General features: G+C 48.8%; 1 protein-coding gene across 1 annotated transcript; it reads right to left on the bottom strand.

Moving 5' to 3' along the window:
- Positions 1-897: 897 nt before the first annotated feature.
- FHL2 (four and a half LIM domains 2) lies at positions 898-27,646 on the bottom strand. Its single transcript, XM_056125428.1, has 6 exons — positions 27,546-27,646; positions 17,714-17,892; positions 7,482-7,656; positions 3,407-3,576; positions 2,252-2,438; positions 898-1,131 (listed from the first exon to the last, which is right to left on the bottom strand). Exons 2-6 carry the CDS (start codon positions 17,867-17,869, stop codon positions 980-982), a joined length of 840 nt encoding a protein of 279 aa, XP_055981403.1. The 5' UTR covers positions 17,870-17,892; positions 27,546-27,646; the 3' UTR covers positions 898-979.
- Between the last annotated feature and the right edge of the window lie 336 nt (positions 27,647-27,982).

Below are 27,982 nucleotides of genomic sequence, written 5' to 3'. Positions count from 1 at the left end.
GAGAAGGTGAAAAGTGGCTTGCACTGACCGCGCCATCCTTAGTCCATCTCCTGCTCCTCAAGCAGGTGCTCAAACTACTGCACCAAATGCAAAATGTCAAATTAAAAGAGGAAAAGAGCTCTGGAGCTGGGGCAGAGAGGAAGGGGCGAGGGAGGTAGCGTGGTGCTCCCTGAGGGAACTTTTCTGCCAAGGGTCCTCTGGATATCTGAAACTGGGTTTGTGGGTGATATAGGACAGGCAAACCATGAGACTCAGCCATCTGGTGTACCCCATCCCAGCTTCAAATGAAAGGTAGTGAATATGAGATACTAGTGAACAGGGACCATCAGACCTTGCATCCATACCATGATCAGGCGAACAGGCCAGAAAGTATAACTACTTATAACTTTCATGTCAAATGGTGAGTAATTCATCACGCCATTCCCGGCAAAAGTTTTGTCCTGAAGGCCTTTATTGTATGTGACATAAATCTTGACTTCCACTGTAGCAGGGAGTCATACAATTGTTGATACCGACACATTTGCGGCATGCTCATTGCACTTGAAAATTAAATACACAGTGTTGGGGCGGGGGGGAGCGGAGTGTTGAGGTGGGAAGAGGGGGGGAGGGAGGGAGGAAGAGAGAGAAAGAGAGGGGGAGGGAGAGAGAAAGAGAGAGAGAGAGAGAGAGAGAGAGGAGAGAATGGTACAGAAGTGGAAAGAGCACTGGGAAGGATTTTTAGACTGGCATGTGCTTGGCTTGATTATGAGAGTTCAGAATCATTGTCTCACCTAAAGCCTACCGCAGTTTTCTCCAGCCCTGGGACAGCACTAGCACAAGGAGGAAAAGGGTTGCTTGGACGTGCAGATCACAGGGCATGGGGGGCGGGGGGGAGGGGGGTAAGGGGGTGGGGTGTGTGTGTGTGCAGAATTGGGCCTGGTGGTGGAGCCGAGCTGAGGTGGAGGCCAGGACGCAGGCAGCTAGCAGGGAGACACGGCGCTCAGATGTTCTTCCCACAGTCAGGACACAGGATGTCGTCCTGCTCGGTGAGGAAGCCACGTCCCACCAGCGAAAGGGAGCACTTCTTGCAGTTGAAGCAGTTGTCATGCCACTGCCGGTCCTCGAAGGAGATGTACTTGGTGCCACCTATACCTGGGGACAGAGAACAAGCCCGGTGAAGAGAAGCTGCTGCTGAGGTAGGAGTTTAGAAAGGAGTTTCAGGGCCTTCAGTCTGGAAGCTCGTGCTGGGTAGTGGGGGTGGGGAATGATTTGGGGCTGGGCACCAGAACCCCCAGGGCACTGACATGCAACAACACCACAGAGAAATTTGGTCATGAAACGATGTGCTCAACCAATGCTCTCATTTTGAAGTCCTTGTTGTATTTACCTTTTGTTTTTGTCTGTCTTTTGGGCCACATCCAGCTGTGCCCAGGGCTTACTCCTGACTCTGTGCTCAGGAGTCACTCTTGGGGGTGCTCAGGGGACCATATGTGATGCCAGAGATTGCACCTGGGTGCGCAAGGCAAGCACCCTACCCATTGTACTATCTCTCCGGCCCTATGTGTTTACTTATTAAAGATGTATTTACTTATTCACGTAGGGTGAAACTGCAGGAGATTAGCATTTTGTTTCTCCCATACCTTCACTCAGTGTCTTGTGCCCCTGCTAAGACGATTTGTGATGGGTGAAGTTATCAAAGCCATGTAGGAGAGGGCTTTTTTTCCCCTCTGTATAGGCCATGAAAGGTCTCCCAAAAGTGATATGGGAGGCTGGGGTTAGGCAGAAGGGATTGATATTCTTGCACAGTGGGTGGCACGTGACAAACTGAATGTGTAAACTCAGATGACAGAGTTTGGTCAGAGTCAGAAGTCCCATGAGCTGGGAGCAAGATGCTGCAGCTACTGGAGATGGGAGATCGCTCTGACTCCGCATGGGCAGAAAGAAGCTCCCCTCCGATATACAGTGAAATAGAAACATCAGTTCTGGGGGGCTGGAGCGATAGCACAGCAGATAGGGCACCTTGCACGTGATTGACTTGGTTTGGATTCCCAGCATCCCATATGGTCCCCTGAGCACCACCAGGAGTGATTCCTGAGTGCAAAGCCAGGAGTAACCCGAGCATCATTGGGTGTGACCCAAAAAGCAAAAAAAAAAAAAAAAAAAAAGTCAGTTCTGCTCAGAACCTGGCCTGGGCCTCCTCACGCTCACCTGCTGTCACTCCTCTCCCCCATCTCCCCCACCCCGCGCCCGTGTGCAGGACCCTGAGGCTCACCGCTGATGGGGTTGGTGCAGCCGGCGCATTTCTTGGCGTGCAGGTCGCAGAAGCAGTTGATGCAGTAGGCAGAGTCATCCCGGGACGTGAAATGCTGTCCTGACAGAGGCTTCCCACAGACGGCACACACGAAGCATTCCTTGTGCCAGTTCTGTTCGCGATAGCTGATGCCACTGGTGATGATGGGCTGGGGGTGCGGTGGGGGCGGCCCACAGAGGTCAGTGTGCTGTGCACGTGTCCTCACCCCCAGCGCCGCCCCCGCCCTGGCCCCATTGCATCTCTGCTGACACCGGCTCTCCAGCCCAGAACTCTGAGGTGGCGTTCAGGACCCACCCGGGGACTCTGTCCCTTCACTTCACGCTCCCACAGAGGGGACTCGTGTTGTTGAGGATTGTCAGGCCCTGCCAAGTGGAGGCTGGAACCCCACCCTGGTCTTGGGCCTAGCACGGGCAGGCCCAGCACAGGCTTCCCAAGGCAGTGCTGCCTCTTTCCAGCCACCAAATAGAATGATTAGATGGGGAAGAAAAAGGAAGAAAGTGCAACTCATTGCCTTCGATCTTGAGAAGAAGCAAATGTGAAGAGTGAGCAGCGGAGAGGTCCTGCAGGAGTGACCAGTCCTGAGGGGGCAGAAACTGGGGCATGGTGGGGGCGGGGGGGCGGGACAGAAGGTCAGAGTGAACGAATGAGCCTGTCACACATGGTTCCCACCGGATGGACGAGCTGCCCGTCCACGTGCAGAACCTTTCTCAGCACTTATTTTCTCCTGCCCTCCCAGCCCTGCCGGTCCTCCACACTGAACTAGAAGCTCCTTGGCGATTCAAGTAGAGCATGGACAGTTCAGCCTCAGGACACTGTGTGAGTCCTTCCTTCCCATTACCATCAAGGCACCCACAGAAGCAGAGATCTGGAAGCAGCCTCAGTGCAGGATGGCAGAAAGGCGGCTGAGCTCAATCGCACCTGAAAGCGGCCTCAGTACCCACGTCTGTCTCCAGGCACCATGTGCAGAAGCACCTACCTGGCCATGGAGACGCCTCAATGGCCCCCTACTCTCCTCCCCGCAACTCCCACCCCCATTCCCAAACACTGCCAGACTGTAACATGCCTCCTGCAGAAAGGAGGAGTCGAGGGCCAGGGCCCAGGGTTGACGACAGCTACCTTGTGGCACTGGATGCAACGCATGGCATACTGCTTCTCATAGCAGGGCAAGCAGTAGTTCTCATCGTCCTTTGGGATGAAGCTCTTGGTCCCAATCGGCTCCTGGCAGTGATGGCAGACGAAGCACATCTCATGCCAGTTATAGCCCTTGTACTCCATCTTGCGGGTACCTGTCCCAGAGCCAGAGAGGGCAGAATTTTTTGGTTAGAAATGACTGGCTTGCTCCCCCACCCCAACAAGACCCTGAGATGATGCCCACGAACGACCCCTGGCTACTTATTAAACTCCTTAATGGCCATGATCCCAGAGACACACAAACGAATCTCGGAACCGAGCGGTTCTTGGCAGAGATCTCTCCAGACCCTAATTATTAAAATTTTAGAATTCCAAGACCTTGCGGCCATGCAACATCATATGCTATTCATAACCAGCAATGGAAAACAAATTGTCTAGCGTTGCCTTTTCGGCAGGTCAGAGTTTTGGGGGAAAAGCCAAAATATTAATGGTGGGAGATATAATGGTGTCGAAATACTGAATGTAATCAAAGTAGAGAGAGTAATGTGGGAATTATCTGCCACACAGGCAGGGGTAGGGTTGGGATGGGGTTTTTAGTGGTGGAAAATGTGCACTGGTGAGGGATGGGTGTTTGATCATTGTATGACCGAGACTCAAGCATGAAAGCTTTGGAACTGTTCTCACAGTGGAGCGATAGCACAGTGGGTAGGGCATTCGCCTTACAAGCGGCCAACATGGCCGACCCGAGTTCGATTCCTCCGCCCCTCTCGGAGAGCCCGGCAAGCTACTGAGAGTATTCGATATGCCAAACACAGTAACAACAAAGTCTCCAATGGAGACATTACTGGGCCCGCTCGAGCAAAATAAGTAAATAAATTAAAAAAAAAAAAAGATTGGCTGCAAGGGGGGAGGGGTGTATGTACATACATGAGAGAGAAAGGGGGGAGAAAGGGAGAGAGGGAGAGAGAGAGGGAGGAGGGAGGAAGGGAGAGGGAGACAGAGAGTGTCAGGGGGTGAGGCACTGGCCTCACATGCAGTCACCACCGCAGGCTCTCCACTTGCTACTGCATAGGACCCCCGCCCCTCCCCATCCACACCAGGGTTGTGTGCCTGAGTGAAGGCCCGGAAGAAAGCCCAGGGCACCGCTGGGTGAAGCCTAAGTAAGCAAAACTCCAAAAAGAAAAAGAAACACCAGGTCAAAGTACCAGAGAGACAGCAAGTGGCGGGGGGCGGGGGGGGCGGGGGGGGTGGGGGGGAGGAGCCAGGAAACTTGCCTTGAACACAGCAAACCCTGGTTCCATCCCTGGCACCACATATGGTCTCCTGAGCATTGCCAGGAGTGCTCCCTAGGCAGAGCCAGAAGTGAGCCCCAAGCACTGCTGATTGTGGCCTCCCTAAGCAAACAAAACCCAAAACCTGGCAGTCTGCATGCCCCTCTCATCATTGGTTTTGGAGACCAGACTAGTAACTTCATAGTATTAGTATTCACATTATTAGTATCCACAGTATTAGTATTCACTAATTACTCCACAGCCCAGTATTCCAAGACAGGTCTGTGAGCAGCTTTGGTGTGAAGCTAAAATTAAGAATTTGGGAAGAAGCATAATGGATGAAAAGGTAGGAAATTGTTTCTAGTACACTGGGTTCAGCCTGTGGCCAGTCCCGTGTTGCCGTCTGTATAAGCAAGTATGAATGCACAGCAATCCCATCCTCTATGTGGTCCGTGGAAGCTTCAGCTCAGGTGGTGGAGTGGTAGTGAGTGGGTGGGCGGGGGGGGGGGGTGGTTGTGGCTGTGATGAAGACTGTCTGGGCTGCACAGCCAACATGCCTACTCTGAAGGAGAAGACGTTCTCACTTAAAGGATAAGGCTGACTGCAGAAGGATGGACACGGGAACATGATTCAAATTGGAACCAGGGACAAAGGGGTCTTAGGACCACAGCAGCAGCCATGGTCTCTGCACACCCACTTTAGCTCAGAGCAAATGTAAGCCCATTGCAAGGCTGCGGTCAAAGGCCTAGTCCATAGCACGGGGGACAGAGAGGAAACGTCCTGTCTCAAGTGGCCAAGATGTGCAGGGGAGTGGGGGGTGGGGGTGGGGAAGGAGGAGAGGAAGTCACAAGATTATTTTGGAAGTCACTCTGGAGCCAGTTTTTCAGTTTCCTGTCCTTTGAGAGCAGACATTAGGGCCCCCCCCCCCCCTCCCCGCTTCACCCCACTGCAGTGTCTCCTGGAACTGCATGGGTTTGAGCAGTGTGGTGCCACGTGCAGACTGTTTGGTAAAGAGGCTATAGAGGTAAGTTACAGAGATAAGGTACCCAGAAATACAGTCCGGTATCCAAGTCTATTTTTCTCTCACCTTCTCCCTAATGTTTTACTTGTCTAGTTTTAGTGTAAAAATATGGTAAAGGCTGGAGAGATAGTACAAGAGTGGAAGCAAACAGCTTGTCTTGCAAACAGCTGATCCTCGTTGGATCTTGGGCATCCCATGGGGTGTGCGGAGCCCACCAGGTGTGGTCTCTGACTGCAGAGCCAAGGAGTAAGTCCTGAGCACCGCCAGGTGTGGCCCGATCTATCTCCACCCCTGCCAAAAAGAATATGGTGAGTAATATGTATATGACATGTATGTGGATCATCTGTTTGTGGAATCGGTATCGCTGCTTTAGTAAAGTTTTTACTTTAGTAAAATTTTGGGGGGACCTAAATTTTTAACGAGAACTTTAGACTCGTTTTGGCATGGGGGAGATGGGTGTTCCTACCTCCAAGTAATTCAAATAAAGGTACACTGTATCCAACACTTGAGTAGATGGTAGAGTAGAGCACAGGGAAGGGGGCACAGAGAGTGACCCTCAAAAATCAGAGAGTTCAACCAATGAAACAAGGGAAGTTGTCTTAAATGCCTGGATTTCAGGTACTAGTCTAGGAGTTGCTATGATCTTCTCCTAACTCCAAGGAATTTATCCCCCACTGACTCCCGGCTCCGCACACTTTCATTGCTCAGTCTCTGACCTTCTTTCATCTCTGACCTTCCCTCTGAGAGGACAGGCCAAAGGATTTTATTGAGGAAAACAGAGCAATTAAGATTTGTGTGAAAGACCCCAAACAAAGCCATGAGTGTGCCCTGTCGGTGTTCTGGAAGAGGAGTCAATGCCAGCCCGGTTCTCAGGGAAATCACTGTGCAAGGACTGGATGGGGAGGATGGCTGGCGGGTAGAGGGTGTCTAGTTGGGGAGGAGCTGGGAGACAGCCCAAAAGCTCAGGAAGCCTGTGCAAGTACACACAGCTGCCAGCTGGTGGCAGCAAAGCACCCCTCACAATATCCCCCGAGGACAACCCGGCAGACAGAGCCCACATGGCCAGGGTGTCCAACAAGGACCCCAACACTCAGTGAGTGTTAGCGACAGGTATGCCTGCACACTCTGCTGCCTAAAACCATACAGTATGCACCTGCATCTGCCTGAAACCTCCACCAACTGCTTCAGCATGCAGAGGCCAACAAGCTGGAGCCCCAGGGATGGACTGGAGGTCTGGAGATGGACTCGGTCAGGAGATGGACAGGTCTGGAGATGGACTTGGGCAGGGCAGGGAAGCAGAGGTCATTTTTTCAGCACCTAGTGACCAACTTATGCCTCTCTGCATTGCTGCTCTGAAGAGCTACATGTGTTAGCAAGATCTAGTAAGGTTTTTACCCTCTTTGTGTGGGGCCTGGTGGTGCTCAGGGATTTCCCCCAGCTCTGTGCTCAGGGATAACTCTTTGAGGGGCTCAGCAGAACCATATGGGGTGCTGGGGATTGACCCTGTTCGGCCACATGCAAGGAAAGTTCCCTACCCACTCCAGCCCCAATCTCCTCCCATTGAACAGTGGACACAGATAGGGCACTAGGGGGCCTCCTTAGTACCCACTGTGGCAAACACAGGCTGTCACAAGACGTGTCCATGCATCAAGAGGCAAACTTCATGAGGTGAGAGTCACCATCTCCCCAGGAGGGCAACCATGCCTTGTCTTAAGTCATGGCTGAGGGACAGGTTGTGCAGGTGGAGCGGGAGGGCGGCGCTTCTGACCTGGCATGATGGTCTTTGTGCAGAGCTGGCACTTGGACGAATACTCGTGGGAATAGCACTCGATGCAGAGCAGCTGCTCCTCTTTGGAAGCGAAGGGCTTGTCCACCAGTGAGTTCTTACACAGTGCGCAGAAGAAACAGGTGTCATGCCAGTGTCGGTCCTTGTAGGACAGATCCTGCAGGAGCAACGGAGCAAAGTGAGACGGGGGCATGAAAGGGGCAATGGGGCAGTGACGAAGCCTGTGATGGTATTTTGTGCACTGGGCCCATCAGCAACTGCGAGGTATAAAATTCCCCTGCTTTCCCTCTGCTGCAGTTGTAGCAACACTTGACTATGAGATGTTTTTGTGAGTCTGAGTGTGTGTGTGTTAGAGAGAAACAGATACAGAATGAAGAGGGTGCTGAAAAACAAACGGATTTCTGTTTGGATACAGGAGAGAACAAGCATGAGCCCAGGAGCCCAGGGCTTGCCGGATCCCTGCTGGAGAGAAGCCCTGGGTAAGAAGGTCCATGGAGCCATGGGGAGCTCCCCAGTCTGCAGAGAGCCGCAGGAAGGGCAAGGATCTGACCATCCAAGCCCAGCAGTGGCAGAGGCCCAGGGGTCTGAAAGCGGCTGGGAATAGAGATGTACAGGCGGCCAGGAGCAGTGGGAGAGATTCTGGGTGGACCTGGATGGGGCTGAAGGCTCAGCCAGGCCCTCAGCAGGAGGCAGAGTAGGTGCTGGAGGTGAGGGGCATTCTGGGGTCATCTCAGGAGAGTCCTGAAGTGATGGAGCAGGAGGGCAGGTGTGTACCTTGCATGTGACAGACAGATGGGGTGGTGGGAGTGGGGCGCAGAGGTGCTGGGTAGGAGGGTCTGCTGGGCAGGACAGTCATGGTGTTTACAGAATAAAAGGGAGAAAGGGGCTAAGTAAGAGAGGAAGCAGCGTGGACACGCCACCACCCTTACCAAGAGAAAATAAAGTAAACACATTGGGGTCCATTCTCAAGGGCACATGCGTTCTGAAACTGTGGGTTCACCGTGAATGCAGCCCCTATGTTCAGTGAGGTCTTAGAGGGGATTCTTGTTTGGTTCCGTTTTGGTCTGGGGGCCACATCTGTCTGTGCTTGGGGCTTAGCTTCTGGCTCTGTATTCAGGGATCTTTCCTGGAAGGGCTCAGGGGGTTCTCTGTGGTGGTGGGGATCCACCTTGGGGCCGGCCACATGCAGGGCAAGGTGCTTGCTACCTGCTCGTCCTTCATGTTCCCTGCTGTGTCCTGAAGCCACAATCCCTTTAGGAGCAAGGCTGCAGAGCCATTTCCTGGGTTGTCGTCCACACCATGGGCAGTCTGAACTATCAGCCACATCTTTCCAGAGACAGTTGTACCAAGTGGCTGCTGGAGCGGGGCCAAGTTAAGGGATGTGCATGGCCCCCCTGGGCTCCCTTCTTGGACTCTCTCACAGATCCCCGATACTTGGTAAACTACAGAACCTACGCAGAACAAACTGTTCTCTGCTGAAATACCACAGGGTGGGAGCTTGTTTTCCCAGGTCTTTGAAGCAGCAAGCTCAAGCGACTTCAGAGTTTGAGTTGAGGGTTCAGTACATGCAAATGTTGAGTCATTTGGACAAAGCTGGGGAACGGCTGAGTAGCAAGGATGCTGGAAAACCTCCTTGGCCCTCCTTGTCCTGGGGACATTGGAAGGAGAGTTGTAACTCTGAGGTTCACAGGAAAGCAGGTCAAGGGTTGTACAGACTCAGCCCCGGGCCGCTGCTGAATTTCCAGAATGCCTGTCCACCTTTATCCTATGTGAATCCAGTCTCAGCACATGGGCAGCTCCTGTGTTCCCATTTCTGGCCTGGAGTATTTTCAGAAATCTGAGGGAACCTGTGCTTTATTGGTTATTCTGACAATGGAATAAAGCAAAACTGCCTTGAGTTGTGGGTTGCAACCTGTATTGTTTTTTTTTTTATTCCTGCAAAGGAGAAAGGAATTACTCCCATGTTGCTTCAAGACACTGGGCTGTTTTGAAGTGTAAATGTTATTACTGAGGCTCATAAAAGTTAGATAACTTGCCAATCTTGTACACTAGGAAAGTTCAAGTTCAAGTCCTTTTATACTGAAAGCTATGTCCAGTGAATTACATACTATAAAATCCTAGTTCAGATTTTGCTACATTTTTGTTTCCCTTGGTGAGACTGTGTATACTCAGTGGAAAAAAGAAATTAGCAACAATAGCATATTTTATACTCAGACAAATGCTTTCAGCATTACCTTTGTTTTGACTTTTAATAAAGTCCCATGATCAATTCAAAACTTGTCGAGGAGACTGGAGTGATAGTACAGTGGGTAGGGCACTCATCTTGCACATGGCCAACTTGAGTTCAATTTCTAGCACCTTACATGGTTCCCTAAATCCTCCCATGAGTAAGTACTGAGTGAAGAGCTAGGAGGAACCTCTGAGCATCACTGAGTGTGGCCCCAGAACAACAACAACTAAAAAGCAGTACCCCTCCATCCCCCGTCCCCCAAACAACAAAAAACCATGTCCAAAGTATAGCAGGTAAGGCAGTTTGCCTTGCACATGACCAACCTGGTTCAATTCCTAGCATGATCCTTGAGCATAGAGTCAAGAGTAAGCCTTGCACACTATACAGTGTAGCCCCATACAAAAATAAAACTGTAAATCCTTTCTGAATGTGCTTGCTGTGGAGGCAAGCTGGAGTAAGGGGCAGGGAGGAAAACTGAGGACACTGGTGGAAACTGAGGACATGGCCTGGGATGAAGCTGGAACACTGCCGAAAATTGTAGGGTGGGCAATTTTGTAAATTACAGTTCCTAAACCAGATACTGAAAACTGAAAATCACAAGACAAGGATGCCTCTGTGGGAAAACTGCCATTTTCCACCTCCCTACATTTCCGGGGTGTGGGGGTGAGGGCAGTGCCTGGCTGAGGCAGAACATGAGGCAGGGGAATGGCTGCTTTCAGGAAGCGTTGTCATAAAGACAGGCAGAAAGTGGGAGGCCTTCTGCAGAAGGAGGGCTGATGTTTGGGGAAGCCCGGGGAAAGCAGTCCCAGGGAGCACCCTGACCATCATGGTCGCATAAGAGATGTGTACGCAGTGGCTCACGTGACCAGACAGTTGCAGAGAAGCCACACTGATGGCCCCTTTGGAGGTAGAGCGCTGCTGAGACCTATGGTGTCGTGGCCAGCAGTGCTTCAGGGAAATATGGACGCTCCATGCACAGTGCTTTCAGGCAGGGAGGGATCATCTGCTGATGGACACCTAACACTGGAGCCCTATAAACCCTGGCACTGTTGCCACATCCTTGCTAGGCCTTAAGCATCGATGTCAGACTGTTGACCTCCCCAAGGTCACTTTGGCCATGGCCCAGGTTGTCACTGCAGGTACCTGGACGCTTTCCCTCTGCGAGGAGCTCCGACCATCAGGGAGTTCATGTGTGGCACTGAAACCAAGGAAAGCTGGGCAAGGAAAGCTCCCGGGTGCCCCTCCAGCCTGGAGAGCTGGGTTCAGGGGCTGTTTCCAGCTGCAAGTCTCTTCCCACCAGGGCTGAGCTCACTCCATTCCTGTCCTGGGCCTCTCTCCACCTGGCACACACAGGAGCATCAGCCAGAGCATCAGCATCAGCTACTTTGTTTTAGGGTCTCCGCTTACTCTCAAAGCTTCCAGTACTGATTCCCCCTTGGAGATAAATCTCACAAAGACAATGGCCCTAGATTTTATGGTGTGCAGCTAATAAAAAGGCACTAAGTAAGCTCTAGTGTTGGTGGCTCTGAGGATGGGTCTGTTATAGTCCCAGAAGGCACTTGATTTTCAGGGCCAATGAGATCTGCATGACTGTGCTGGAAGGCCTGGGCTGGCCCTGTGCACCTCTGCTGAAGCCAGCAATGCCCTCTGGGATGCAGAAACACACACCTGAAACACCAGAGGCCTTTCATCCTACTGCTCAAGTGCACGACTCAAGTCCTGCTTCTGCTGTTGGATCAGCTACATGGCTGTGAACCAGTTCTCTGGTTACTCAGGTTATAAAGAGGAAAGAGAGTAGCTGCCACTCACGATTGTGAAAACTAAATGAATGAGTCATCTGTAATACGTGAAGAACACCTTTTAGGGGCCAGGAGATAGTGTGGCGAATAGGACACAGGCCCAGCATGTGTTCTACCTGTGTTGACCCATGTTCCACATGGTGGGGCATGGTCCTGGCATCGCAGAACCTAGGCAGTACCACAGCCTCAGGCTCTAGGCAACCACTGGGCCAATTGGCCAAGTATTGTTGGAAGTGGTTCCCGAACCTCCTGAGCAGCACTTTCGAGGTCCCCAACACCTCTTCCCCCCAATCATTTTAACCTAAATTTTAAATGAAAGCATCTATACCAGGGATATATGACCTGCTTCTGTCACCACTACTGTATTGTGTTAGCATTAGTTATGATTCGGATCAGAGTTCCTGTTGAAATTGCTTCAAAGCATCACTTGCTGAAATTAGATTTACTCATGATCATTCTCCAACGAGCTATGATAACGGCAATGAGAAGGTTTCTCTCCTCGCTGTAACGAGCCCACAGAATCATAGACAAAAACTCTTACCTAACCAATTGTGCTCCCGAGTGTCCCTGGAATTCTCTTTCTTGGGATCTCTCTAGATGTGTGTTTTACAGGAAGAAATTCATGTCATGGCTTCCTCATGGATTAGCTTCTTAAAAAATCCACAACACATGGGAAGTGAGACTTGGCTTTACAGCAAGTGAAAGGCAATCAATATTGCCAGCTCTGCTTTTCTGAGGCCCTGCCAGAAAATGTCTGGGTGCCAGGGATCAAACCTGGGTCAGCTATGTACAAAGCGCCTTGTCAATTGCACTATCTCTCCAGTCTCGAGTGTAAGCTTTAAGTACACAATTTCTTGAATTTAGAAACAAAGTAGAACATACACACACACACACACACACACACACACACACACACACACACACACAGTCAAGAGGCTGGAGTCCAATTTGTTAGATCTATAAGCCTAAACAGTTATTCTTGATCCTATTTTGATTTTATGAAAAGTCTCAGTGATCAATGGCCTTTTCCAACTTGGTTTTCACAGCTCCAAACAGTTTCTGTTTGATTGTCGGTACCAAACTAGTCTTATCTAGTTTAATCCTGTTTTGCAGGGCTCACACTATGTGGGCCCTGAGGATTTCCTTCAAATGCTGGAGCTACTAATTCATGTCCAAATTCTCCAGAGAATGAAAGAAAATAAAGGAGAAGACCAAATTAAAAACACCTCCCTTTAAAAAGTCCAAGGCTAATCTTGTGCTCATAAAAATGCCATAAATTGCAGTAAAATGTAATAAACAGTGTCTGATAAGTATCAGCTCAACATTTCCTTTCTGCTTTTCTATTTTCTCATTTCAGAAACACTCCCAGTGCAACTTGGTCCTGGGGGTGTTGAGTTGAGTTCTGACAAGGAGGAAGTGGCTTATGTCCCCCTACTCTCTCCAAGCTGATGGGCTCTGTTGGGCGGCTGACTCCTTCCTGGCATGCTCATTCACCTGGGCTAGATTTCCCTAACGCTCCAGACTTCCCTGAGGAAATGGATTCTCAGTGCCACCCATGCTCGGCACTCTGAGAGGATCAAATCAGCATGTTCTCAGCAATCGGCTCTTTCAAGTCCTCAGAAATAAAGGTGAGGATGCACAAAGAAGAATTAAGTGGCAGCTTCACTCCACTGTGGCACCATCAGCTCTGCCTGGACTCTGAGATTTCTCCCCCCCAGCAGTTGAGGAGATTGGTGCCCCACTTCCTTGTAGTCATCAAGGTACATAGTGGGAGACTACTGATCCATATCATGCAGCTGGCTGAAGGTGTGCCCAGGAGAGGTGGCTCAAGTCCCACCTGCCAGACAAGGCACACAGCCCAAGGTATATCTTCAGCCTTTTGGCTTCTCACGCACTGAGAGGTTCTTCTATCATCCTCCAAACAACTTTGTTCCTAACTCTGAGGGTCCTCTTCTATTCACCTCCCTTCAGAAACAAGTTTCCTGTTTTTGTTTTGGGGGCTTCACGTGGCAGTGAGGTTACTCCTGGTGGGCAGGAGGCACCATATGGGATGCTGGGGAATTGAACCTAGCTTGGCCACATGCAAGTCGCTCTGTGCTATCTCTCTAGCCCTCAGATTTGAGGGAGATGTCAGCATTTTCTCAGTGTAACTTAACAGAGATGAAGAACAAAAAGAAGGGACAGCATGGACATGAAATGCACATGCACAAAATATCACTGTGGAGCCAGAACATCAAGTCTCATCTCTTACTGAGAAGTTTATCCATACTCATACAGCAGAGTTCCTACAGACTTTTGGAAACTACACACACACACACACACAAACACACACACACACAGAGGCGTGCGTGCACATTCACCAACCCATCCACACACGAGTCCTTCTGAGGGAGTGGGCAGGCCCCAGGGGCTGAAGCTATTTTCAGCAAAAAGAATGGCACTAGATCTGACAGCTCAGTCCCTCTGCAGAGAGCCCGCCTGCCAGGCCTTTGGCTTGACTTCCTGAAACAACAAACATTTTTTTTTTCTGTAGCTGCTTCCTCCACAAAGTCAATGACCTAATTATTTCTGAAATTCAAGAAAGCCTTTCCAAAGAGTCAAAAGCCCTACATGGCCCGGCCTCAGTTCAAGTCAACATCTTTCTCTCCCACAAGGCTGAAAATCACACAGCATCACACTGCCACGTACTGTAAACCTTGCCTCTGGGTTGAAAAGTTCAGGATGATTAACTCCTGACTTTGCAGCAGCCTTGTTGATTTTGGCATCATTTGGGGGATTCTTGTTAATATGCTCATAAAGTATGTGCTGACGGAGAAGGAGTTTCAAGGGTCCTTCCATTTAATCATATTGGAGAAACGCTCACCCATGCTTCAACCTCAGCCAGCAGTTCAGGGCAATGAGCTACCCATCGCAGGGTCTCCTTCAGAGGTGATGCTCTGCGTCACCCCTGACATCTCTCTCAGCTAAAGCTTTCATAAAATCCTTCTTTCCTCTCTCTCTATTAGTTATTTTTTGAACCTTAATGGTTTTACTGTTGTTTCTGTAATAAAAGGTGATAAAGGAGTGTGTGGAAGAATAAGAAAGGAGAGAGAGGAGGGTTGGAGTTTATGATACAAACATACTATTGGCTGTTCTCTGGGCTCACAATGACCTTACCAAATGGGTACCTCAGTTTTATCTCCACTTTATATATGTGAATGCTGGTGGGTGCAGAGGGGCCAGGTAATTGGCCCAAATGCCCACAACAGTGAGACGAGGAGGTAACTGTGGAAATCAATGGCTTGTGTCTGAGCTCATGCACTCAGTCTAGAACAAATGGAGGGGGACTGAGAAAGTCTGTTAGGAACAAGAAGATGAATGCAGATAAAGCTGGAGACAAGAGCACATTCAACTACTAGGCTAGCAAGAACAGTTTTGTTTTTGCCCATGGGAGCCAGATGTCTGCGCATTTTTATTTTGTTTTTGTTTATGGATCGAATTGTTGGTTGATTAGGCACCATACTTGGTAGTGCTCTGGGCTTACTCCTGGTTCTGTGTTCACAAATCCTGGCAGTGCTTACGTGGTCCTGGGGATCAAATGGGCTCAATTCCAAGGTAAGTGCCATCACTGCCACCCCGTCTGTCTCTCCAGCCCTACCTATGCACTTTAGTTTACATGGGACTATGGAGGTATTGTATCTCTCTACCGTTTAGCATACTCTGGCATGATAAAGCAGCAGTTTGGTTTCCAGTTTCAATTCCAGTTTCAACTCTGCTCAGAGTAAAGCCTTCATTCTCTACAAGATGGAAATCTCTCCTTGATGGCCACTGAATACCTAGTGAGAGAAACTGAGGGGGTTGCTTGCTACCTTCTGCCTTTCTGAGAAACAAGGGACAGTATAAGCAATGTGCATCAAAGGTGCTTAAATGTGGCCCAGTACAATTGGTCTGCATTGATGTGTTGATATTCATAAGCAAAAGGAAAGGGGTGAAAACCCTAAAAGAATGAAAGCAATGAGTATGAAAAAAAGAAAGAAGACCATTTACCCTGAGTACCACGGAGTTACTGGACAGATTCTGGAGTGATCCAATTTGGTATCAATCACTCTTTTTACAAATAAAACATTCATTACTGAAAAAGCATAAAACTTGTAACAGGAGTAAACAGTAGAGAGCAACCGTACATACCATGAGCAAATACCATACTTGATGGCATAGTGCTGAGAAGTGTGTCTTATCTTTTAAAGAAGTTCCTATAGTGCTTCATGCAAAATTGTTGTACCAATTCCTATCCTTTGGTTTGGTGTTTTTGAGTCACTCCTGGCAGTGCTCTGGTGTTTAGGGGCTCCTCCTGCTAGTGCTCAGCAGACTATGTGGTATTGAATTTGGGTTGGATGTATGCAAAGCAAGTACCTTAACTCTATCTCTGGCTCATTTTGAAACAATTTCTAGAAGGATTAGGCAGGCAGGTTAGAACTACAGTTGTGCAGATGAAGATATCAGGGATCTCAGAAGTGTGGATGGACAACCCCAGGCGTCTCTGGGCATCCAAGCTGGACTGAGGAAATGTGAAGAAATTCAAGCCAGAGTTCTGAATACACCTCAAAACCTACGACCACCAGTGATCACGGGCTGCTCCGTGGAACTGATATACCCTCCACAGCAGAACCAGTACTCATTGCTTTGGCACAAGTCTCTCCGTTCCAGCAAAGAGTCATGCAAATTCTGAGCTAAAGAGCCCTAGCTGTGTCACTGAATCGGGTGTTTGCATGGTTTTGAACATCTGTTAAGTGGCTGTGTTTCACTCAAGCACATATTCACTCATCAAATATTTACTGGGCAGTACCTGCTTCCCGTAAGGAGGGTAGACAGGATAGAGAGAGAGGTGCTTTTGAGAAAGCTGCAACGTGGGGAGCTAGATGGAGGAGAACAAGCACACCGGGACTCTAGTAGAACACAAGGGGTATACTTAGATGCTTGGGAGAGGGACTGTGAAAAGGTGTAGCCATTCTGCAAAGCAGCTTGGTGATTTCTCAAACAACAAAACAAAAGCAGCACAAACAAACCCAATCAAACAACCAAAGAAGAGAAATTCCAAAAATGCCCAGTTTTTCACCCCTGGATATATGTTGAAAGACCACGAAAAAGTGAATACAGAGAGATATGCACTCTGAGCTCATGGCGGGGCTACTTGTAAGAGCAGAAAGCTGGGAACAGCCCTAAGTGCAAAGGACAGATGAGTGGATTAAGAAGATGTGATTAAGAAGATACACACAATGGAATACCCTTAGGATATAAATAGATATGGGATCCTGGGGCTAGGAAGTGAGCTCAAAAGGCTAACTCCCTTAGTAGCCCAGGGATGATCCCTGAATACTGCTTGGGAATGCTCCAATACGCTCCTCTCCCCCCACCCCACCCCCCCATCTCCTACTACCACCACCAAGAGAAATAAGGAAAAGATAAAATGCTCCCATTTTCAACAGAAGAAGGAGATCTGGTAGGTATTGTGCATATGGAAGTCAGACACAGAACAAGTATTGTATGATTTCACTCATATGTGGTCTCTAGAGAAACCAAACGAAAGAAATAAAACAAAAGCAAATAAGCGGTTATCAGAAGAGAAGCAGAAAGAGCTGCAGGTGAGATGGGCAGAAGGAGAATCTGTAAGGCAAGGGACAGAACTGGACTTTCAGTAGTGGGCACAGTGTGGGGTATATACACAGGCTTATGGGAATGCTCCCAGAAACTCTGTATGGTGCTAATACAGTGTCACTGGGATAAATATTTTCTTAAAGAGATGTTAAACCAAAATATTTGGCAAATCACTGCCCAAGTTCAATGGAATAAGGTGGGGACAAGTCATCTGGGAAAAGAGGATCAAAAAATCTTTTATGTGTGTGTGTGGGGTGGGGAAGAGATAGAATGGTGGGGAAGGAGTTTGCCTTGAATGCCCCTCACCCAGGTTCCATCCCTGGCATCCCATATGGTCCCCTGAGCCTTACCAGGATTGATCCATGAGTGAAGAGTCAGGAATAAACCCTGAGCACTGCTGGGATGCCCCCCACCCTCCCACGCCCCACCCATCAACAAACAAAACAAAAAGAAAGCCTTTTTGAAGAATTCAAGAGGTAGAGTGTTAACAGATGATAAGGATTGGTTCCATAGCAGTGATCTTAGGGTGCTTAGGGGTTCAATTGGGGTACCTTGCAGTCACATCCAATGGGCTTGCCACATTCCTCACATGTGCTAGCGAAGAGGGTATCGTAGCACGTCAGGCAGTAGGGGTTCTCCTCCCATAGGACGTATTTCTTTCCAAAGAGAGACTCTTTACAGTGGTAACAATCAAAGGATTCATTCATCTTGACACGAATGTGTCCACAACCTATTGGAAAGGAGAGAAAAGCAGGGTTCTAGTGAGCATGCCCCAAGTGCCTTCCCCCTGCCCCCCGCCCCCCTGCCCCACCACACACACAGGGGCACAGACATCCCAGTGAGAATGTCAGTCAACCAAGGCAAGGCTGACTCCTCCAGGCCAATCACAGAAACTCATGCTTCAAACAGATACAATTTTACTTGAAACATTTTTTTTTTATTGAATGAAACTTATTTAGAACGATATGAAGGGGCTTGGATTGGAGACAGGGCACTTTTCTTGCCCTTGTACAGTAGACACAGCATTTTTCTTGCATATTGCTGATCCAGGTTCCATCCCCAGCATCCCATAATGGTCCCCAACGCCTGCCAGGAGTAAGTTCTAAGCATTGCTGGGTGTGACCCCAAAACAAGCAAACAAAAAAGGGAAGATATGAAGGGAGAAGTAAGAGAGGAATTATGAGTTCAAAAGAGAACATGGGTTTCTCCAGAGTGGAGAAAGTGAGCAAAGATACATCATAGACACAAGCCAGTAAGGTGCATGGGCAAGGGAGAACATAGGCTTGAAGAGCAAGCTATGACAGATACCATTTTCCTGGCCCTCTCATAATCAGTTGTAGGTGATGTTGTGTCTCAATGCATGCTACTCCTCAGAAAGTACCAACTGTTGTTGAATGTGTCTCGGTTCTGGATACAAGTAAGCAGTTTGCACCAGAGGCTTCATCCTTGCCTTACCATGTAAGTCTACGCCTTTGCTTACATCCTCCTTCCCATGCTCTCCTCAAGTGGAAAGGTAAAGATAGAATCCATCTGGAATCTTCTGATGAGGTTTCCCATGTGTTCCTCCCATTTGACTGTGGATGTGAACAGTAAGAAACCGCAGCGGCAAGGGTGAACCCAAGATAGATGGTGAGAGAACATGCCCCTTGACCCTGAGTTGGCATGGGAGGCACAATCTCCCTTTGCATGAGTAGAACTATCCCTTAGGGTGAATCATATTTCCCATCTTTCTGTGGCCTGGTCACTGAGCAGGATAAAGGGAAGGCTGGCTTCTACAAGCAAGGACTATCACTCAGTGGGAGAGCAGTGTTCATAGTCCAAGTGCTCTCCAAGTTACACCTTGTACCTTCCCAAAAGGGACAGAAACGTGTCACTGGGCCAGTGACACTGCATTTTTTTTAGGGTAAGCATGAGTGTATCTAAGTAGTCAGGGTGAGGGTGGTTAGAGGGCCGCAAGAGGGGGTGTTTTATTGCCCCCAGCTTAACCTACAAAAATGTCTTAGAAGGATCCAGAAGGAATGAGTCTCTTATGGTCATAAAATCACAGTTGTCAGCAATATTTTCTCATGTGACCATTTGCTGAAAGTGAAAGGCTTTAGAAATGACTAGATATGTAGAGACTAACCATGTTAATGGAGTACTATCTCACCAATTCTAATTAAACTTGATTCAGTCGTTAGTAATTTCCCACCATTTAAGAGTGAAGTCCAGACTAAAATCCTAGGATGCAGATTAAACATTATGGTCTGGCTTACAAAAACAGCAAATTTGATTATGTTTATTAATTTTGTTCTCCTGGATAAACAAGATCCTGAACAGCTGAAAGCAAAGAAATGAACAGCTTTCAGGCATTCATTTTTTATCCTATCTGTGTTTATAGAATACTTTTCTCATCTAAGAGATTTACGCATATAGTTGGACACACATGGCAAGACCCAGCCTTCTAAGTCGCTCTTGCTGGAGTAAAAGAAAACACTGTCTGGACATTCCTGTGATAACATCACAAAATGAGGCGCTTGAGCTTTTGAATTATTGTTCTGGAGTCCAACATACAAATATGCTTTGTAGTAAGGCCATCTCGGGTTACAGCAGCTATACTGGCAGAAGATGCAACACTTTCCTGTAACTCTGAAGTTTTTGGCCTCGAATGTGTCTATCTGGAACTGGAGAGAAAGTACAAGAGTCAAGGCACTTGCCTTGCAGGATTCAGGCCAATCCTGGTCTGAATCCTGGTAACACATATGGGCCTCTGAGCACTGCCAGGAATAATCCCTAAGTACAGAGCCAGGGGTAAGCCCTAAGCACACCTGGGTGTGACCCAAAAAACCACCCTGCACCCTTTCTCCCGCAAATGCCTATCCTTAAGACCTGTCATACCAGCACTTACATATATATATATATATATATATATATATATATACATTTTTTTTCAGTAAAGGTTGCCATTTACTTGTCAAATCATAGGCTTACTCTCTAGTCAGTAAACACAGACTAGAGTGATTAGAGAATCTGAAATAAGAACAACAAAAGGAGATTGAACGAAAACACTGTAGAAAGTCTCAAACTAGAAACAAATCCTGAGATTATTTTTGATGCTGAGCTCATTTTGCGGATTAAAAATTGTGGCACATGGGAGGACAAATAAAAAAGAAGTTCCATATGAGCTTTCTCAAAAAAACTTAGAAATAAAAAAACAAACTTCCAATTCAAATCCAAGGGTAAGTGGTGTCGGTGGTATAGAGCTGAGCATAGCTGCTTTTCAAATTCAAGGGCAGGGGCTGAAGATAGTACAGTGGGTAAGGTGCTTGCCTTTCTCATAGCTGATACTGGTTCGATCCCTGCACCTCATATACTCCCCCAAGTACCGCCACAGGAGTGATTACTCAGTGCAGAGCCAGGACTAAGGAATGCTGGGTGAACTCCCTTCATCCCCCAAAGAAACCCTCAAAATCTGAGGGCAGCCACACTAGCCACAATAGTTTTGGAGAACATTGCTGGGAAGGAATGTGGGCCACAGACCATAGCAATACTCTCTGGACAGCACCACTTCCTGTTCAGAAGCTCAGAAAAAGAGACCTTCTTCTAAGGTGAATATCTTAATGCTCACACACCTGGTGGGTTTTCCCTCTTCTCCGAGTTCACAGAAGTGAGACGGAAATGATCTAAGGAGTCAGCTCAGAATCAGTAGTTGAAGGAGAGCTCAAAGTGTGAAGCCAGCAAGAATGGAACGTGCCATGACAACTGCCTGCTCTGAGGGTCTGGCTGGGAAGAAGCACGTAGCTTTGCAGCCTGGCTCCTGGTGTCTGCTGAACCATTTGTGATGATGAATCTTGTGCTCCCTCCCTATCTTCTCTGAGAAGTCACTCAGATTTACAGGTTAATAGAGTTTTTCTGCTTAAACCAACAGGTCAGGGTGGAAAACAAGCACTTTTTACTAATTAGGAACAGAAGCGATACATTTGTGAAAATCCTTTTCTGGATTTTCAGAAATATCTATGATGCCCCAACCCTGGGAGGCAGAGGAAATTGCTCACACATGCATGAGAAAACACCCACTATGATGAAGTGTTTCAAAACCCATTCAACCTAGATGTCTAATGACAAATGAATGAATTATGAAAATATGGTATAAAAAAATGACACACTGCAGCTGAAAGGAACAATAAAAATTGTGCAATGTGCTGCAATCTGGGTGAAACTAGAAGAGATCACATTAAGGGAGGGGAGCCAGAATAAGAAAGACAAACACAAGATGATCTCACTTATCTGAGGTATACAGAATGACGAGATAAAGGAAAGGGGAAACACCTTTGGCCCCAAAGTATAGGGAGGAGCACAGAGAAGGAAAGACACATTAAGGGGGAGTGTAAGAAGATGAGGAAAGAAAGTAACAGGGAGCAGGGATCAGGGGCCCTGAGTATATCAGTACTGTAGAAGAGTGATACGGCTCTCTATCCGAATCTCAGAGTCAACGACCTTGAAAACATGAGATTCAGACTACAACAACAGAACCTTAAAATGTGCCTGTCTGCTGGGGGAAAAGGCAACTCTGATAGAGAAGGGAGAACCAAATAAAGGGTGTTTGGAGGATCCTCCCAGGATGGGAGAAGCATGCTGAAAGTAGACTACAGATGGAACATGATTGCCACTCAATGCCTCTTTTGCAAACCACAACACCCAAAAGGAGAGAGAGAACAAAGGGAAATGCTCTGCCACAGAGGCAGGGTGGGATGGGGGGTTGGGGGGCTGGGAGGGATAGTGGGACCCGTGGTGGTGGAAAATGGGCACTGGTGAAAGGATGGGTACTTGATCATTGTATAATCGAAACTCAAGCACAAAAATTTGTAAGTCTACAACTGTACCTCATGGTGTTTCACTAATAAAAATTAAAGAAAATGTGCCTGTCAAGGTAGCAGGCTGCTGGGACGGGGGCAGGAGGGAACTTGGGAACACTGGTGGAGGGAAGTTGACACTGATAATGGGACTGATGTTAGAACATTGCATGTCTAAAACTAAACTATCAATAACTTTGCAAATCATGGTGTTTTGTTATTTATTTATTGCTTTTGGGGGGTCGCACTGGTGATGCACAGGGGTTACTCCTGGCTCTGTACTCAAGAATCACTCCTGTTGGTGCTCAGGGGATCATATGGGATGCTGGGAATCAAACCCAGGTCGGCTGTGTGCACGCCCTACCTGCCGTTCTATCGCTCCAGCCCCAAATCACAGTGTTTTAATAAAAAATATTCTTCCTTAATTGCATGCTACCCAATAAAATAGCAATAAAAGTGGCATATTAGGCATGTCCTTCAAGCCCATGTTCTCCCTTGAATACATATCTATCTTGCTTGCTTATCTCTATGTCTCTTTGTTTGCATTTTTCCACTCTGGGGAAGCCCATGATCTCTCTTGAACACGTATTTCCTCTCTTTTTCTTCTCCCATCTTTCTAAGTAAGTTTCTTTCGATAAAACCTATCTTGCCTCACAAAAAAAAGCCCATTTGAAGTTTATATTATCAATCTTCAGTTTTAATCTTAAACCTCCTCTATTAAAGGGAATAACCTCTCACCCTACACTGAAGATCCCTGTCCTATACAAGATCTAATTATTGCTTCAGTCAAGAAGCATTTACTGAGTTGAAACTGATTATGGAAACTGGAAAACACATGGACGCATAGGATGAGAATCTTTCTGAAGACACCAAAGAGAGAGGGGGAGGAAAGTGGACGATATGATTAGGTAAGGATAAAGCTGCCACAGAGATGCACGCTGAGAATCAGAGGAGGAGCCCCATGGGCGGGCAGAGTAGCAACTCAGAGGGCTTGCTAGCTGCATTGGGACAGGACAAGCCAGAAAGGAGCAAGGCCAGGGTCCAGGGCCAGAGGCATGGAGATGAGCCACAGTCAGGGAGACAGGAATGAACCAGCAGAGATGAACTAATAGACAGCAATGGCAAAGGGTGTATGTGGGGAACTTCGTGGAGAACCTGGACTCTCTCTCTCTCTCTCTCTCTCTCTCTCTCTTTTTCTGTGTGTGTGTGTGTGTGTGTGTGTGTGTGTGTGTGTGTGTGTCTCCTTTTGGGCATTGTGGTTTACAATACAGATACTGTAAGGTTGTTGTCCTCAAAGGTTTTATGTCATTCTTATCCATGACCTGCACCCCCAATGCTAAAAAGATTAAATAACAGCAGCTGAGGCATGTAACTGCTGTCATTTAGTTGAGGGGACTTTAAATGACAGGGTCCTGAAGTTTCCAGTCTCTGAGCTTTTCCCCTGAAGCTCTCAACAGTCGGGGTACTTGAAAATGCTAGGCATTAGGCCCTGCAATGGGCATGGGGGCAAATCCCAGGTGCGTTGTCTGATCTGGAAGGGCCTGGATCTGTTAGCTTCATCTTCCCAGGGATGTGGGGAGGCAAAGATGCCCTCATGCATAGAAAGTGTAGCCTTTCTAAAAGCCATGATTCTTTTTCAAGGTTCACGCATAGAAGTGAATTTTATCTTTCAGAAACCAAAAAAATCTCCCTCTGCGAGAGGGATATATCAGCAGAAAAGAGATGGCAACGAGAGAGGGGGAAGGAAAGTGGAAGAGGTGGAGGTGAGGGTTAGTGAGGGAGGAAAGAGATGCAATATAGCCCAGGCTTAGAAAGAAAGGCAGGAAGCTTATGAAGTTCCCTCTCAAACTGAAAACGTGGGCTGGAATGATAGTGCACTGGGACAGGGCACTTGCCTCGAACATAGCTGGGTTTGATCCCTGGAATTCCATATGGTCCCTTGAGCCCTTCAGGAGTGATTCCTGAGCACAGAGCCAGGAGGAAGTCCTGAGCACTGCTGGGTGTGCACCCCCCCCAAACAAAAACAAAACAAAACAAAAATCAGAAACATATCCTGAGATGCAGCAGCCTCTGCTGGGCATGCAGGCCCAGCTGGCATGCCCAGTGCTTGATTTTTCCTTCCCTGTGGGAAACCTGCTCGGCCTTGAGGGCAAATCTGCGAAAAAGTTTTGGTTACACAGTTCTTTCAATATGATCTTTATTTTCCCATCTACTTGTAACTGACCCAGTACAAAGGTCCCATCCTGCTTGTCCTTGAGATCAGTCTTTCTACATCAGACTCTAATAAAGTCAGTTCTAAGAGACCAACCTACAGAGAGCCTCAGGACCCCTCCCACTGTGCTGGAATCAGATCCCATCTGGCATGTGTCCCCGATAAAAGTTTTCCATTTAATTGGCACCAGGCTTTCAGATAGCAAATACCACTACTTAACAACCACCAGCCAGAACTTCAGAGGGTAAAGAAAATTAGTCTGATACCCGTGGGCTTGTTTTAAGACTCTTGTTCGATAGACACTTTCATGGTCCCTGTGATGTCACGCTGCCTGTGTGTCCCATTAAAGGGCTGCAGAACTGGCACCGTGGGCAACCAGCATCTCGTCGGCAGGAAACGCAGACAGGCTGAGCCGCCTCAATAATACTTGTCAAATGAATGAACAACCGGATGAGCTCAACTTACATAAGCAAAACTGAAGGAGGATTTTCTGCACACAATCCATTTTGTACAACCCAACCAAACTGAAATGCACTTTGGCATGTGAGGCAATGAATGTGCCTAGTGTAACAGAGTCTGTGCACCACTTTCCTCCCCTCCTCTCCTCAACTCTGCTCTTTTTTTCTGCTCTCCACATAAACTGCTGCTTCCTTAGTGGGTAGAACATCTCTTATTATTTCTGAATACTTAAACCCATGTGAACAAAATTACGTGGCCAGGTTAAGGCCTGCGTAGGTCAAGAAACAAAAATGCCAGTAAGAAGACACCCTGATCATCTCTGGAAGAATGTGCTAAATGTCCTGACACAAGTCCCAGTGAATGGCCCAGAATATTCTGTACATACTCTACAGGTCCGTGATCCCACAGATCACTATGCAAAGACATCATCGACAGGCATTAAGAAACTCAGAGAGGGGCTGGAACAGTGGGTAGGGTGTTTGCCTTGCACGCAGCTGACCGGGGTGATTCCCCCGAGCACTGCTGGGGGTAATTCCTGAGTGCAGAGCCAGGAGTGACCCCTGTGCATTGCCAGGTGTGACCCAAAAAGTTAAAAAAAAAAAAAAAAAGAAAGAAAGAAATTCAAAGAACAGCCCTCATGGGGGAAAGTTGGAAATGCTGAAAGCTCATGTGTGATTCTGGTCTGGGCCTTAGAACCAGTAAGATCAATGGAGTCAGTGAAGCTCTAGTTCAAAAATCTGACAGGTTCAGCAGGAGAAAAAGTCCAATGGTAAGACACATGCCTCAGACCCTGCAGTGTATTGTTCCCTGGGCAACCACCAGGGGCCACTCCTGAGCACTGAGCTAGGACTAGCCTCTGAACTATGCAAGATGCCCTGGCCACCTTCCCTCAATCCCTCATCCCTGCAACATAACCAAAGACACAAAACAAAAGCTGGCAGGCTCAAAACCCACGATGAGCTGTCATCACAGTGTGAGTCAGAGTGCTAGAAAACACTAACATCACCATTCGGTCCAAAATGCTTCAGAGTTCTCTCAGGCTTTTTTTTTTTTAAATTTTATTTTTAAATTTTCTCTCTAGGATCTTCCCCTCTTCTGTTCAAATCCAAGGATGTTAGAAGACTGATGTCCAGGCCTGTAAGTCAGCAGGAAGGAATTCTGACTTGTACATCTTGTTTTGTTCCTACAGCCTTCAAGTGATTACCCACCGACCAGTTGAGAGGGGGTGGGAGGGTTATCTACTTTATTCAATCTACTGATTCCCATGTGAGCCTCATCCAGAAACAGCTTCACAGATACACCCAGAAACATGAAACAAATGTCTGGATGCCTATGGTCCAGTCACATAAAACTGATGTTCACAGGGGCTAAAAGTGAAATCCACAAATCAGGACAAGATGGCCATTCATTTATCTTTCTCTCCCCTCCCTGTCTGGAACCTCGCTCCCCTCCTGCCATCAGTCACAATGCCAACTTGGTCCCCAGGAAGAATGGGCTCTGAGCCCATGTGTATTGTTCAAGGGGATCATTTTGAGTAAGGAGCTTTACAGTATAATTTCATGTGATAAACATGACTCTGATAAAAATTCTCATAATAAAACCACACAGGAAGTACCTACTATCTAACAGTCCTGCCAAGCTCCAGGAACCCTCGTGTCTCTTTGCATCTGGATAACTAGGGCTCAGGGCAGGGCAGGAATAGAACCCTGCTTCACCGGGCCCAGTGAATGGCTTTCGCTATCCGACTGGGTGTCTGTGTCTGCTCTCAGAGTTCTTTAACGATTCTGGGCAACTGCCTGCAATGGTCACTGTGACATCTCTGTGCTTTGGTGGTCTGGAAAGGTGAGTTATTATCTGGGATATACGCACTGCAGATGATGCAGTAGTTTCATTGCAATCTTGCAAGCACAGTACAACCACACCCCACTTTCCAGTCCGGAGGAAAGCAAGGCACCAAGCAATCAAGAGCATTGGTCAAAGCTGAAGGACTCCCGTGGGTTCGGCCAGGTGGCCCAGCTCCTATCCAGGGATGCTCTAGTCTATCCCAGCTCTAAGTGAGGACCGGCTGTGGGAATTCACTGACGGTGGACCTGACCCTCAATGCTTGCTTTCCCAGTCAAGCCCAATGGAGGCTTTCTACCAGGAAGCCCCGTAAGAGCATTTTGAAACAGGACAAAATTAACATCATGGAAACCCTTTGAGTCAGGGCGAAGGCTGCGGAAAATTTTGCTCCTGGCTTGGGGCGCTTAGGCCGGGGGGACACACTGTCGGTCGCGGCTGAAGCCCTCGCAGCAGCGCGAGAAGGGGACCCCCGCCCCTCTTCGCCCCCCAGTACACACTCAGCCTTGTAGAACGGATTTTCCTAGCGGCGCGAACAAAATGTGCGCAGAGACGAGGGCACGCCGGCCACTACCGCGGGGATCTAAGAATCAGCGGGTCTTCCGCGCAAAGCGAGCCTGTTCACAAAGACCAGATGGCCTGTTGGCCTGTTGGGCTGGTCACAAGGGAACCCCGTGGCACTGCCAGCTGCAATCCCCGGGGACGTGCCCGATCCCGGCTTGGGTGAGGAGCAGGGCAGCGGGGGGCGCGGAGCCTCAGAGGTTGAGGCGCTCGCGAAGGGCTCGCGGACACGGGGGTGTGTGCGCGATAGGAGCGATCGGATCGGGGAAGCGGGGCACCGGGGCGACGGCACCCTGGCCCGCAAGGAGCTCAGTTCCCACTTGGAGTTGGCTCTGCGCTCCCTCCCTCCCCTCCGAGTCCCGAAGCAGCGCGATCCCCCTCTGTGTTGGGGTACTGGGTGCCCCCAGGCACCCGGGCTTCCTTGGGCCCCGCTCCCTTCTCCCGGGCTCCGCAGAGAGGCCAATCTCGCCGCGCGCTCACCGTTTCTCGGAGCCAGGATGAAGATGCGCTCGGGGTCTCTCCAGCAGCCGATGGGGAAGCGCTCACCGCTTCTCGGGGTGCGGATGAGGCGCGCTCACCGGGGAGCAAATGAAGCGCGCTCACAGTCTCTCGGGGCGCGGATGGGGGCGCGCTCACCGGCTCTGGGGTGCGGATGGGGGCGCGCTCACCGACTCTTGGGCCACGGATAAGAGGGCGCTCACCATACTCGGAGCCTGGATGGAGCGCGCTCACCGACTCTCGGGGCACGGACTGGGGGGCGCTCACCGTCCTCGGAATCCGGATGGGGACGCGCGCTCACCGTCTCTCGGGGGCGCGCCCACCGGCTCTCGGGGCGCCGATGGGGGCGCGCCCACCGGCTCTCGGGGCGCGGATGAGAGGGCGCGCTCACGGTCTCTTGGGGCGCGGATGGAGGCGCG

The sequence above is a fragment of the Sorex fumeus genome, unplaced genomic scaffold (genome assembly GCF_029834395.1).
Source record: "Sorex fumeus unplaced genomic scaffold, SorFum_2.1 ptg000006l, whole genome shotgun sequence".
Taxonomy (NCBI): Eukaryota; Metazoa; Chordata; class Mammalia; order Eulipotyphla; family Soricidae; genus Sorex; species Sorex fumeus.
The sequence above is the reverse complement of the archived record's forward strand: the minus strand, read 5'-3'. Positions and strand labels throughout refer to the sequence as shown.